General features: G+C 56.9%; 1 protein-coding gene across 5 annotated transcripts in view; it reads right to left on the bottom strand.

Moving 5' to 3' along the window:
- Positions 1–2853: 2853 nt before the first annotated feature.
- The window catches only part of RAB11FIP3 (RAB11 family interacting protein 3), a 75965-nt gene continuing 64394 nt past the window's right edge, over positions 2854–14424 (bottom strand). For 4 of the 5 annotated variants that reach the window (XM_074346678.1, XM_074346680.1, XM_074346677.1 and 1 more), the window contains 8 exons: positions 11424–11517; positions 10462–10565; positions 8002–8142; positions 5740–5821; positions 4935–5072; positions 4641–4796; positions 4355–4495; positions 2854–4267 (listed from right to left, as the gene is read on the bottom strand). In XM_074346678.1, coding sequence (XP_074202779.1) covers positions 4154–4267; positions 4355–4495; positions 4641–4796; positions 4935–5072; positions 5740–5821; positions 8002–8142; positions 10462–10565; positions 11424–11517 — 970 coding nt within the window. In that variant the 3' untranslated portion in view covers positions 2854–4153. Of the gene's footprint in view, positions 4268–4354; positions 4496–4640; positions 4847–4934; positions 5073–5739; positions 5822–8001; positions 8143–10461; positions 10566–11423; positions 11518–14424 lie in introns of those variants that run through there. The other variant, XM_074346681.1, reaches the window with a different exon arrangement.

A 14424-nucleotide genomic window follows, 5' to 3' on the forward strand; every position in this document is an offset into this window, starting at 1 on the left:
GCTAGTGTGGGCTCAGTGACCACGGTTCCCTCTCCTTCCCAGCCTCTTTCCCTGTGCACTGCCTGGGGTGATTGTGTCAGGACTGGTGTCCACAGCCCTATAACCTCCCTGAACAGCTGAAGTTGAGCCTCGTGGCCTGATAGCCAAGGTTCCTGCCCACTCACTGCACAGTTTTGTGGAGCCAGTCCCTACATGGGGGTGGGGAGAGAGCAGGAGCATACCAGCCCTCCCCAATAAGGGGCCAAGGCCTGTTATGGAGAGAAACCCCGGTCCCCAGAAAAGGGCCTCAGGGGGAGTCTTCAAGTCTGTCCCAGGAGGGAGCTGGAACAGGTTCTACATGCAGGGGAGGCAGGGGACCAGAGCACCATCTGTGGTGTCAGCCTGTAATCACCTCAGATGTTCTGAGGAACACAGATGGACAGTTTAACTCTAAAGCAAAAGATACGGGATTTCAAGGGATAGCAGCCCAGGGGGGGAGAGGAAAGAGCCCACCTGGAGGGGTCGGGGAGGGCAGAAAGAGTCCTCTGGGGTGGGATGGGAGGTATTAGGTCAAGCGTCCCTGGGTAGGTCTCACTGGTGCCCACGCTTGCCATGGCTTTGGGACACAGCAGTGAATAAGACACCCAGATGCCCTTAAGGAGTGGAGATTCTGTGGGATGAGGGACCCTCCCTGGTGTGACACACCTGTGGTCTGGCTAGTTTTACATAATGATCCATGGGTGAGCTACCTTCTTTAGGCCTCCATCTTCTGGTCCTGAACCACCCACAGATGGAGTGACAGGCACTGGGACACATTCCTTTAGAGTGGACAGGCTGGAGCAGGCCTGAGAGGAAGGCCTGCTAAGTGCCCATGGGACACTGGAGGAACCACGGGCAGGGGCCCGCCTGTGCAGCCACCTGCCAGCAGTCTTCTTCCAGGGGAGGGGCAGAGCCTTGCTCTGTGCTCTTCAGTCAAGAACTGGCCAAGACTTTGAATGGTCAAGCCACAGCTCTAGCAACATAAGTAGAGCCCAGGGCCAGGACACTTTGGGGCTGGGGGGTGGAAGGTCCCCATACAGAAGAGATGTACTTGGGCCTTGATACTGGCCTCATGTGTCCCACAGCGGCCCCCGCCAGCATGCTCTGCCCGGGCCACCTGTAAGCAGCTCTCTAGGAAGGTCTTCCTGGGCAGCAGCTGGGTACTGCCCTGTTTCCATTTACAATGGGTTTTTGTTACATGTTCTCCCACCCTACCGTATCCTGAGGGGAGGGCTGTGTCTCTCTGTTGGGCTGGGGATCCCTTCAAGACCAGGGAAGGGATCTCAGCATCAGCTGTTGGTGGGGCCAGCTGGACTGGAGAGAGGCCCCCACGTGTTTAAGAGTGGAAATGGAATGGAGGGGTTGGCAGGCACCGGTGGGCATGGGGAGGAGGAAGCTGCTCCCGCTCCTCCCCTTCCTGGTTCTGCCCTACCCTGATGGAGGGAGAGGCCCCACCCCATACCTGGATTGTCCTCCTAGCTGAGTTGGCCCTGCAGGCTCCAGGCAGAGACATAAGGATGTGTCATCAGAGTCAAAGCAGAGGCACTGGCTTCTTGGACCATCAGGGATCCCCTCAGTGCAGCTGGGCTGGGGACAAGGCCCTCCCAGGTGGCCTCCTGAACCCGCTGTGGCAGCTGGGCACCCCCAGCGCTGAGCCCCACCAGAAGCCTGAGGGTGAAGCCCACACACCAGTGCCCTCCCTGGCTGCTCCCTGGCTGTGTGGCCAGTTAGTCCCACCTGGCAAGGACTGGGCCCTGGGGGCAGTTAGGTACAAGTCCCAACCCCACTAATGGACTAGATGATGTGTTGGATTGACTCTGGGGAGCTACCACCTATGAGCACCAGGAGCCCAGGTGGGGGCCTGCATCCTCTCCAGACCCTCTCCTGGAATCCTGCTGGCTCCACACAGGAACTCTACACTCTCCAAGTTGCCTCCTCAGTGCCACCTTGTGCATCACCCAGGACTCCTGGCCTGACTGCTGACCCTTGGAGTCCTAATGCCACACCCTAGCTGAGGATGAGGCCTGGGGCCCTGCTCACTGCAGGCCAGGCCAGGTCAACCGTCGTCAGTCTGGACTGGGGAATCAAGTTGGGGGACTGTTAGCTAACAACCCCCCTTTCAAGTCAGATTTGGTCACTTACCCTTAGGACCTCCTTGGTGGTGTCCCCATGAGTATAGTAGCACCTGAGCTCTCCTTCCCCAGCCCCTTGCCCACATCTCCAGCCTAATTCCAGGGAGCCCTTGTATTTCCTGTGCTTTCATCTGGGTACTCTGTTCACAGCCCCTCCTGGGGCCCTTTTCTTCATTCCTGATTACATGTCCCACCGGAACGGGCCCCAGAGACTTGTGATGCTGCCCCTGTTCCTCCCTTTCCCACTAGGCTGGCCCTTGGCACTGTGCTGGCAGCTGGGCTGCACCTGGGTACCATGAATAAATGGTCCTCTACCTTGCTGCCCTGCCCCAGGAGCATCTTTGCTGGACTCCTCTTGGGGCCCAGCCTGGAGATACCAACCCGTGGCCTCTGGGAGGGGTTGGCTCGACCAGAAGGCCTCCCACTGTCTAAGCCCAGATGATGCCTTGGGGAGCTCCTGCCCGCCCCTCAGCCCTGGCAGAGGCAGCACTACCTCTCATCTGTGCGGCCCACCCCTCACCCCGCCTCACTCTCCCACGTCTAGGCCTCTGTCACTCTGCCTGGAAGTCTTTCTCGAAGGGGTAAAAACAGGGTCAGTGTGCAAGTCAGTGCCTGGCATTCGCATGAAGGTCACAGCCACAGCTATCAAGTGAGGCACAGAAACAGACCCAGTCTGCGTGGCGGGGCGCAGCAGGGCAGGAAGCAGAGTTCCAGTGTTTATTATCATACATATATATATATTTCATGTGTATACACAGATAGTTTTCTCTCTTGGAAGTATTAAAAAATTGATCAACCTTCAATCTATAAAAAATACCTACTCTACATGATAGAAAAATCTCTCCTCCAAGTTTACACTGATTTACACCCAAGGCTTTCCCCAAAATGTACAATACGAGGCAACGTCTTAAATCTTAGTGTAGAAGGTGGGCCACGTGAGGGTGGAGGGACACAGGGCCACACATGCTCACACACACACGCACACGTACACACACCCTCACATACGTGCTCACACACAGCAGTGGCCAGCCTGTTTGCAGGGTTGTGGCCCACCTGGGAGCACCCGGAGGCTCCTGGCCAGTGCTCAGGCTTGGGGTGGGGGGCAGGCCCAGCAGCCCCCGTGGAGTGACGCTGCTGCTCCTGGCAGTGCAGGCGCCGGGCAGGGGCTTCCTTAAAGGAACCCCAAGCCACCAGGAAGGCCTTGATCTGTGTACCTGGAGAGCCTGCCCTGCCCAGCCTCCTGCAAAATGCACCTCGGGGAGGCACGAGAACTTCTAAAGACTTCAAACCTCCAGAAGAGATGTGGTTCAGACCTAGGAAACCCGGGCTTCCCCAGAGACAGCCGAGGTCCGCACAGGGAAGGGGGACACACCCCTGGGGAGGCAGCACCTTGCCCCAGCCCTGCCTGCATCCCCAGACTCAGCAGGGACCAGTGACACCCACCCAGGCCAGACAGCACATTCCACCCTGTTGGATTCTCAAGTCAGAGCCCCTGAGAGTTACTGCAGCGAGGGCAAAGCTGTGTGGCCTGAAGCTGGACCAAGGTGCCCCTTCTGGTTGGGTGGTGGCCTGAGCAGCCCCACGAAAGCTGGGGGGTCCCTGCAGTTCCTGGTCAGACCCTGACTCTCACTGGCATCGCCCACCTGCCCTCCCCACTCCACCCTGTCTGGTGCCAGGGTCCTGGGGCCTCTACACCCTCCAGGAGCGGCCATGGTTTGGGCGGCACCAGGTAGCAGCACCCCCAGCAGGGACCCATTTCCTTCCTACCTTCTTTCCCTGACAAGGCAGGAAGTAGTTGAGAAGTCAGAAAGTCTCATCCCTAGACTGAGAGACTGTCCCCACCTCTGCACAGAGAGCTGCTGTGGGCTCAGTCCTGGCGTCTCTCCTCCCCCTGCCCCTGCCCAGTTGTGTGCTCTGGTGGTCAGCATGGGACCTCTGGTCTCTGCCCCCGTGTGTGTGCTGCGGTGAGTCCTGAATGCAGTGGGGGCGGGGCCTTCCTGCCTCTACTTGACCTCCAGGATGGACGGGTTGGTCTCCATAATGGCCACAATGATCCTGTCGATGTAGTCCTGCAGGCGGAAGTTGATCTCTTCCTGCTTCTGGATCGCTTCCATGAGCTGTGGGAGGAGCAAGGGTTGGTGTCTGGTATACAGACCGCAGGCACCTGCAGGTGGCCGGGCCAAGCCGGGGGTGGGGGACGCTACCTCGTCTCGAGAAACAGAGCTGATCTCTGCAGCCAGGGACTCAGAGAAGGATGTGGAGAAGAGGTTCTTGGCGCCCTGGATACTCAGGTTGATGATCTGCCCATTGAGCTCATCATTCTGCTCCTTCAGGCTGCGGTTGTCCTAGGGGGAACACAGCGGCCTCACTGCTGGGGCCATGGTCCCCAGACGGCCGAGGCTGCACAGAGACCAGCAGGGGCAGGACCCCGTCTGGGCGCTGACCTCCACACGCTCCACACCACCCCCAGAAGCCTGCCCAGCCCCTCACCTGCTTCAGCCTTCGGACCTCCTGCTCCAGCTCACTCTCCCGCGTGCGGCTGTTGTACTCCTGCAGGCCCACACTGCTGCTCCGGCCCCTCCTCTGCTCTGCCTCCAGCTTGAAGAGCTGCAGATGCTCCAGCTGCTTGCGCAGGTCCTCGATCAGCTGTGGCCGTGGGTGTCAGCTCAGCCTTGGCCTCAGGACCTCTGGGCAGCCTGAACACCAATCCCTCCATGCACCCAGCACCTCCATCCCAGGGGCCGGCTGCGGGCTGGCCTGCGTGCACCTGGGTGCCATACTCACCTCCTGGGTAGCCTCCTTGTCCCTCTGGAACTGGTGCCTCTCGTGGCTCAGTCTGTCCCCCAGCTTCCTCCTGTTCTCCTGCTCATCGCTGAGCCGCAGGGACAACTCCTCGATCTCATCCAGCAACTTCTGCTTCTCCTGCAAGTGACACAGTTGTGTGGCCATGCACACCTGCCACTGTTTGCACAGCTCTCTTCAGCTGTTGATGCCCTGGCTCTTGATGCACTGAGTCCAGGGGCTGCACCTGGGAACTTCCATCACGGGCGGGCGTGGATCCAGCCAACGCACATGGCAGGTGTGCCCGCGAGGTCCCAGGGACTGTTTCTCGGGGGCAGGGCAGAAAGGACCGACACAAGAGTAGGAGGTGACCCCAGCTACTCAGCAGGGGCTAGAAGTGCTCTCAGACGTCCCCAGGGTGCAGAGCTGTCTAGGGGACGCTGGGCGGGGTGGCTGAAGAAGGGGCACCAGGGGCCAAGCTGAAGTCGGCCCTCAAGGACATCATCCCTGGACTCAAACCAGGGGTTAATCTAAGCATGAATCTCTGAGCCCAAGAATCCTGAGAAGTGGGCAGGGTCCATCATCTTCCAGCAAAGTGACGACCAGGCCCAAGCTGTCCTTGTCTACCACCTCACCTCCCCAGGCCATAGGGCCTGGTGTCACCAGCCTGCACTTTGGAGCAGCACAGCTTGGCTGGCTACACCCTGGCAGACCCATGGGCAGACTGTGCAGCTGCCCCACTTTGGAGCACCTCTCAGCACATCCCAACAGGCGCAGAGGCGGGGAGACAGCTCAGCTGGCAGCTCACCTCCTCCAGGCGCTCGATGCTGGCCTTCAGGCAGGGCGTGCAGGACCTCAGCTCACTGTTCTCCTCATCCAGCTGCTGCAGCCTGGGGCACAGGAACAAGGCTGGGACCCGCTTCCCAGGAAATGCACCTCCTCGGGGAAACCTTGCTAGGAGCCGCCCAGGGACCCATGGAGCCGTCCCCCTACTGCCACATGCACCCACACAAGGGCTCTGGGCCAACGCTTCTTCATGAGTCTGGATGGTGTTTATATACAACTCTGGTTTGGGGACAATCTTAGGTTTACAGAAAAGTTGCAGATAGAGAGTGAGGTCCTGTGGACCCTGAGCCCACACCGGACACACCAGACACGCTGGTAACCAAAACACGGACTCCACCCAGCTTTCCCACCAGTGCGTGTTCTGGTCTGGGGTCCCTCCCTCCCAGGAGTGCCTGGCGTTAGCCCTCATGGCTCCTGAACTTCCTGTGGTCTATAAAAGTCTCTGGACATCCCTGGTTCTTCATGACCATGACAGTTTTGAGCAGTGTATTTGGTAGAATGTCCCTCAAATTGCCTTGTCCAGTGTTTTCTCCAGACTGGACAGGATGTGGGGTGGGGAGAGTCCCACAGAAGTGAGATGTCCTTCCTGTCACAGGCGACATTGACCTGGATCACCTGGTTGAGGTGTGTGCCAGGTGTCTCCCCTATCATATTCTACTCTTCCTGTCCATTCTCTGTTCTCTGGAAGCCAGCCATGGAGTACAGCCTGCACTCCAACTTCCGCCTCCATGTGTTATTTGGACCTCCTCTATGGGAGCCTCACATTGGGCTACGCCCTGGGTGGTGGTCTAGTGGTGTCATCAGCTCTGACTACTGGGGGTCCCTCAACACACTGTCATCCATGTGCCCTTCTGTTTGAGCATTTCCCTACTTTCTGCCTTTTCCATGTGCTCCCAGCTCAGCCACAGACCCGGCCCTTTCTCCATGGAGCCCTGGACCCCTCCACAGCCTGGCTGTCATCATCCTGCTACACTGCAGCTACTATTGTACACAATGGGCCGAGGCCAAGCCGAGGAGGCTCCTACGCTTGGCTGACCTCAGGGCACTGACCCAGGGCTCCAGGGCCTCTGAAGGTCTGAGCAAGAACCCCAGGGAGCTGTGGGAGGCCAATAGGGCCCAGGTACACAGAGCTGCTGGCCTGAGGTGCACAGAGCAAGCAGTGGGTTTGCTCAGAAGCAGTGGTGACCCTGAGTCCCGCCTCACTCCCTGAGAGCCTCAGGAGGCCCCATCCACTTTGTGCCCCTCCAGCTGCTGCCTGCTTGGCCAGCAGGATGCCCTGAGGTTCAGGGTCTGGTATGCAACCGTGGGAGATGGATGGCCCACCTCAGTATCCACAGCCCCTGTGGAGAGGGCCTCAGCATGCGGAGAGACACCGCTTTCTCTGAGTCCACTGGATGGCACCGTGCTGAGGCCCCAGAAAGGCCTGGCTGTCCCAGGAGGTGGCCTCCCTATCCAGGGAGACCCTGGCGCAGCTCTGCATGCAGCCCCTCTTGCCACCCTCCGTTTTGAAGATGTGTCAATGTGTATTTTCTGGGCTTTAAGAACTAGAGACAAACATACTAAGGGGCCTGGGGTTGTACACGAGTAAGTAAAACTACTGCACGCTGAACTCTTCGGGCGGTGCCAGCTCAGTTAAAAAAACTATGAAGTATCCCCACCCTCACTGCGCACCCAGGAGCGGAACTCTGGGGAAGGAGGATAGGCAGGAACCTCAGGGTGACCTTTAAGCTGTGGCCATTTAGGTTCTCCGCCGGTTTTCTTTGACAAACACGGTTTGAGAAGCACTGGTCACCATGAGTGCTGCCTGCCCTCCAGCCCAAGCTCCTGGTTCCTGGCTGTGCCTCTGTGTGGGGTCTGCATAGCCTTCCCTCTTCACCTCCCCTTCTTCCGACTCAGCTAAGGATTATGCTTCAGAGGAGCATCAGGGTAATTTTCTCAAGATGCCTTAAAAAGAGATTTCAACTTTGATTTCGATCGGTGTGACCTCCACTGGAGAAAGATTACGGAAGTAACATCTGTGTAGGGTCAGCCTTTGATTTCAGGTCTTTTGTGGCCTTTAGTAGAGTGGTACAGTTTTCTTCACAGACGCTTTTCACTGTTCCTAGAGTCAAACCTGTGCCTGGGTATCCTGCCCTCCTGGGGTGGGAGCTGTTGTTGCCTGCATGTCTCACGATCACTCTCCCCCGACCAGGCCTGCAGGGTCTCGATCCCACTCTCCCCGCACCTGGCCTGCAGGTTCTCGATCTCGATGCTCTTCTCCCGCTCCATCTTGCACAGGAGCTCCTTCTGCTTGCGCGTCTCTTCCAGAACCATTTCACAGGCTCTCAGCTCCTGCTCCTTCAGCTGCTCCTCCAAGGCATTGGCTCTGCAAAGGCAGATGGGGAGGGGAGAGACTGTCCTGAGACGCTGTGCCTGGTCCTGGAGAGAGAGGCCCTACCCGGAGGAGGACATCCCCCCACAACCCACAGCCCCAGTCAAGGGCAGTTCTGAAGCAGGGGATGTACCCTCCAAACAGCCTCCACCCCCACACTGAGGGTGCACGGGGTTCAGACCACAGCACAGTCCTGACAGCACGGAGAGTCCCTACCACTCTCGGGGAGACTCACCTTCAGCCCAGCCTGCACCAACAGTTGCCATCTGTTCACTCTGTGTGGGCAGGAGACCCTCTTGGGCACAAGCCCACCAGGTGCCGGTCCCCAGGGCACCTCACCTGACACTCCAGGCTGGGGACCTGGGGTACAGTCCCGCTCTGCCCAGGTCAGCCACAGCAGATGCAAAAGCAGGTTTAGCCAGAACACGGGGACAAAGGAAATGCTCACGTGGAGTCTTGACCCTGGCCCCTTCCCAAACCACCATGCCCACCTGCAGGAGACACGAAATGACCATCCCAAAGAGAAGGGCTCCAGACCCTGCCCATGGGTGGCATGGTCCACACACATGGGGCTTCTCGTCTGCTTTTTGGTGCCTCCCATCTGAGAATGAATAGACTGCCAAAGATCACCAGACACCACGAGAAAGCTCTTAACGCAGAATGGCTAAAGCAAACAGAAAAAATGACCTGAAGGAAACATACATTGCGCAGGAAATACACAGAAAGCCCTGTAGATAAAACCCTCAGAAGCCTGAGACACCACATCCATGAAACAGGAGCAGATGTCTCAGAGGGAATGGATAACAGAAGTAACTCAGTAATTAAAACTGGGATAAGGAGAAGTCTCAAATTCAACAGAATTGAAGGAGAAAACCACTGATACTACACACAAAAAAGGAAAACAGAGAGTAGGAAAGCACAGCAAATGAGAGGGAAAGCCCACAAGGTCTAACATTCGATTAACAGAAGTTCAGCCAGACAAGAAAGAGGGGAAAACCACACAGAGAAATAATTCTGGAAATCCTCCTGAAGTGGAGGGACACAGTCTCCAGATTTGAGGCTGGAAACCACTTGCGCAGCACAGGAAATTATGAGATCCTCATGTGTCCAGGAACAGAACAGGAAGAGAACATACAGAGCAGGGAGACCAGAGCACCAGCCCTTTTCCTACCAGAGCCTACTTCCAACCAGAACTACAGACTCAGCCACGCTGCCAAAGGGGAGGGGAGGAGTAGGGGACACCAAACACATTTTCATATGTGCGAGGTCCTAGAGGACCTGGCTCCTAAGCACACTTTCCCAGGCAATAGGGGATCTGTTCAGAAAATGAGTAAGCAGAGAACTTGTGGAATCTGGAAAGTCAGAAACCAAACACGGACAAAGCACGTGGAGTTCCTACAACGGCAGTCAAAGGAGAGCAGAAGAGGCAGCAGAAGCATGTCGTTTAGGGGAACTCAGGCAAACACCAGAAGAAACATCCCCAGGAACTGGACATGGCTGACCCTGGAGCTGCTGGCGGGTAGGGCACGGAGCGTGGACTCTCCATTATGTATGTGGATGACTGACAAATGCCCATCAGATTAGATGAACCTCCCTAGTCAGCTAGAGAAAGGATCTGGTGGCCCACCCAGATCCCTGGACAAGGATGGGGAAGGAGGAAGAGTGTCTCTGGAGATGCATCACATTCTTGGTGCGGCACTGGAAACCCAGCCCTCAAAGCAGTGTGTGGAGGAGCCCACGATGACATGCTGCACCCCAGCTCTCAGCCTCTAGAGAGCAGATTGCCTTCCTGACACCAGAGGACAGGTCGTGAAGGCCAGACTCGCCCAGGGTGGGAAGTAAGGCAGGGGTCCAGCAGCCACGGTGCACACGCCCGGTGCTGGGTTGTGGGGGAGGAGCCCGAGCAGAGCCAGGCCTCAATAGCCACCTGGCAAAAACATGCCACACGCACAGCGCTTCCAGCCTCCGGTGCCCACCAGCTTGGCCCCAGAATTGGTGTGTCCCCACAGCTCGTACTTTGCAGGAGAAGCACTGCTCTGAGGTTCACGTCATGACTGGCTTCCTGACACTGAAAAGGGCACCATCTGCTCTGAAAAGTCTGCAGAACAGAAGACAGGGAAGCACCCCTCTCCCTCCACCGCCTTCCACTTGGCTTTTATTGCTGACTTGGAGCTTGAGGCTCCCACTTGGGGCTTGTTTCTGCCGCTAAGCGCCCGAGAGGACCCCCACACTTCGAGGTGGGTCAGGTGTCCCCTTACAGGACAGCAGCAGGCCCGCCTCCAGGGAGACCGCAGCCCTCCCACCCGTGCCCACCTGTGCACGAGCTGCAGGTTCTCCTGCCTCAGCCGGCTGTGCTGCTCCCCGCTTGCAACCGTGTCCTTTTCCAGCTCTGACACTCGCTTCTCCAGGAAGACAACCTGGGGAGCGAGACAGCGGCTTGACAATCAAGGAGGTGGAGTGGTCTGTGCCCATGAGGCTGGAGCTGGGTCCGTCTCGTTCATGGAGACTATCCCACAAACAAGGCAGTGCAGCCCGATGGGCACTGGTGAGGACAGAGATATGCCGGGCCCACAAACCACAGGGGCAGACATCACCAGGGGCCCCCACACACAGGGGCTGAGGCTCAGCCACACCCAGCCTATGGAGGCAACACGCACCCAGAGTGCAAGTGACAGAAAGGCCCAGGGTTTGGTCCCACCCTCCTCCAGGAGCTCATTAACTAGACAGGAGACAGGCATGCACAACAGGTGGTGGGAAGTGTGATGGCCATCCTGGAGAGCCGGGGAAGGCTCTGCAGAGTGTGAGATGCTGGAGGTGCTGTAGAGAGGAGGTCCAGGAGGAGGTAGGGGTGGGGGAGGAGGTGAGGGGTCTGCTGTCCCCCTGCCTCTGCATTTCTGCTGGAGCTGGTCCTGAAGCCTTGGGGCCTTGGCTATAGTGAGGCTGCCCTGACCCAGGTGACCTCTCAGGAGCAGCCATTCCACCGTCCTGGCTCAGGGACCATTGCAGGCTGAGTGCCCCCAGGGTCTGGTGCACACTCAGCTGACCCACACGTTCACACAGGCTGTTCCCATCCTCCCTGTCACCTCTCCTTGTACAACATGAAACGCTCCTGTCAGTCCCATGACCACTGACACCTGAGGAAATCTGCTGGAGAGCATCAGGGCTGGTGGAGGTCTAACCAGCCCAGACAGTGCTATCACCGCCTCCTGCTGAGCTCTCTCCACACCTTGCTCCACACACCCTGCCATGGGCCCTGCCACCCGTCCAGGGCCTACCTTGTCAGCAATGTCCTCTTCCATGCACTCTGTGGGGTCTGGGGCAGGGTCCTGCAGGGCCTCCATGGTCAGGGCCCCCGAATGGTGTAGGTGCCTGTGGAGAAGAAAGGACAGCTCTGTCCAGAGATGGCCCTTCAGCAGAACAAGGATAGCAAACAAAGGGGATGACCGAGCAGCCAGTCCTATGAACATGAGCACCCCTAGGCCAGTCTGAAGGGCAGAACCAGCAGCAGGGGCCAGGTTTCCACTGAGGTACTTCCAGGCAGGACACTTTCCTGAGGGGCTGGGCCAGCAGGCCGCAGCCTGTGGGGCCCAACAGGCCCGGCCCCAGCCCCATTCCCTGCCAGCTACTGGGCGAGGGTACTTTGTACTCAGGCAATAAAACAGGACGTCATGCCTCTCCGTGATAAGAAATCATCTCATCCTGCACTGAGCTGCATGAAACATTAATTCAGGGTCATGACTTCTCGGCACACCATCACCTACATGCACCCTCCACTTCTGACTTTCAGGTGCATGTCTTGGGGCAGCGGTGGTGAGAGCCCCAGGGCAGCCAGGTCTCCAGCTGTGGGCACGTCGGGTGCCATGCAGCCCAGGCTCAGGTGGACCAGGCCATACCCTCAGAGCTCCTTCCTTTGCTCCTCGGCTGCTAGTACCTTAGGAGGTGCTCTGCAGACACAGCTGTGGTGATGTTGTATTGACTCACATTTACCCAGGACAAGTCTCCAAGCTGTGTGACCTGGAGGAAGCTACTCCCCTCACTCTGCTGTAGAATCAGCTCTGCTAAGGACACAGCACATTGTTATAAAATGCTCTTAAAAACTTTCTCTTTATTAACTGCACAAAGTTCTATGTCCTTTCTAGTACTGACTGAGCTGGTACCTTTCTTCAATTTTTTCCTAGAAATTCTCCAAGTGAAACAAAAAAGAAGGGCATCTTCATTGCCGGGGATCATGAGTCCCCAGACTGTGCCCTGGGCTGGGTGAGGGGAACATATGAGTACCTTTCTATAGATTTCATTTGATTCCTAAACTGGCGCTGAACCCAAAGGGCAGGAGGCAGACGGGACCACCATGTTCCTACCAAATCGCTCCTCTTAAACACCCACGACCCTGACCCAAATGTGAGCTCCTGTTGCCATTCCTGGGGCAGGAAGCTGCCCGCCCCAGGCCTGGAGACCACCCTGAGGAAAGGCCATGGCCAGGGGGGTTGTCACTCCTGAGCTCTTACCAGGGGTTCAGTGCACTTCCCAAGGTCTGAATCCAAGGACATGGTCCCCAGACACCCAGGGTGGGGCCCTAGCACATGGCCACCTCAGGGTAAGGCCAAGGTTCCTGGAGTGGTGAGTGGGGAGCTTGTTTATTTAAACTCACCCCTACTCAGGAGACCCAGTAGCAGAAGGGACTGGGGGAGTGCCTGATTCACCCCACAGGGAGGCAGGTCACGTCTGGCAGGTAGACAAGCAGGTGCTGGAATTGCACCCGAAATGTCATTGGAGCCCAGGCACACCGACTGTGGAGCCATCTGCATCCAGTCAAGGCCCACCACCAGGTCAGAGGTCAGGGCTGGTAGCTCCCAAACCCACGACCCAGCCACAACCCAACCACACGCAAGGGCTGAAACATGGCCAACAGCAGGCATTTCGGGTTTCGTTAGACGTCTGGAGGCAGTTTTAAGGGCAAAACAGCAGCAGGTTAAAATTGCATTTATATGTGGGGATGTGTGTCCAGACAGCAGAATATGACTGTTTGTTAACTACAAATACCTGTGGGTTGGGCTTGTTTTATAACAAAGGGTATCTGTGAAGGAAAAATCAAATTCTGAGAGCAGTGGCCACGAAGCCCAGCAGCCCAGGTGGCTCGGGCCCTGGTGGCTGTTGGGTCCACCCGTGTCCCTGATGGGGGAGTCTGAGAGGACAGGATAGTGGGAGTTCTACCTTCCTTAGTCTCACCAGCTGTAGCCTGTTCAGGTAAAAGATGGGCGTGAGAAGGAAAGTAATGCTAAAACTATAATCAAAGTGGGGTTTGGAATTAATACTATGTTCCTAAGACTTTTCTAAAGGGCTTTTCTAAGAGGGTGATGGAGAGAGCAAGTGAGGAGGGTGATGGATTCACCTCTGCTTCCTCTGGATCCCAAGCACTTAAAATGAGAAAAAGAAAAATAAATGGTTTACACCCTCAAGGAAACACAGAGCAGAAGACAGCACCAGAAAGGAGACATCAGGGTGCTGGAGAGCTGGTCAGGACGGCCCCTGAGGGGCAGAAGAGATGAGTGCAGAGGGGGAGGGGTCTCCACCACAACCCTGACTCAGGACACATGGGCCTACAAACAGAGACTGCAGCACAGTCTGAACAATACAGCAGGCCCGGCACAGCCCTGGAACGCTGGCACTAGGCAGGACTCCACTCTGGGGAAACTAGCCAGCTGCCATGGGCAGCACTGCCCACTCGCACGCTGGCCAGAGGCCCGTGCCAGCTGTGAGCCGCCACTCCAGCACAAATAGACAGCACCTCTGTGGTTTGAGGGAAACCTTTAGCAAGAAAGACAGAGCTCAGAGGAGATAGGGAGGAGGGGCCAGTGGCAGGCGCCTCAAGGAAGGACCCAGAGGCTCCGGCCACGGAGTTCCAGGAGCAGGAGGTGGGATGGAAGACTGTCAATCAATGGTCGAGAAAGGTCCCAGAACTCAGGGACAGAAGCTTCCAGACTGAAACAGCACATCTTTCATTCTGCCCAGCACAATCAATGGGGAAAAGACTCACAAGATATGTAAAGTGTCTGAATTTCAGGGATAGAGAAAATATCTTGAAAGCATCCAGAGAGGGAAAATAGTCAAAAAGAAAAATCAGAAAGCATCAGATGTCCTGCAGCAGCCCCAGGGCTAGAAGATAATGAGCAATGCCTTCCAAATGCTAAAGGGAAATCATTTCCAATCTAGAATTCTACACTGAGCCAAACTGTGAGAGTGAAATGTCTAGTAAGGTCCCCAAAATTTATTCCCTGG

This window comes from Camelus bactrianus, chromosome 18 (assembly GCF_048773025.1).
Source record: "Camelus bactrianus isolate YW-2024 breed Bactrian camel chromosome 18, ASM4877302v1, whole genome shotgun sequence".
NCBI classification, from domain to species: domain Eukaryota; kingdom Metazoa; phylum Chordata; class Mammalia; order Artiodactyla; family Camelidae; genus Camelus; species Camelus bactrianus.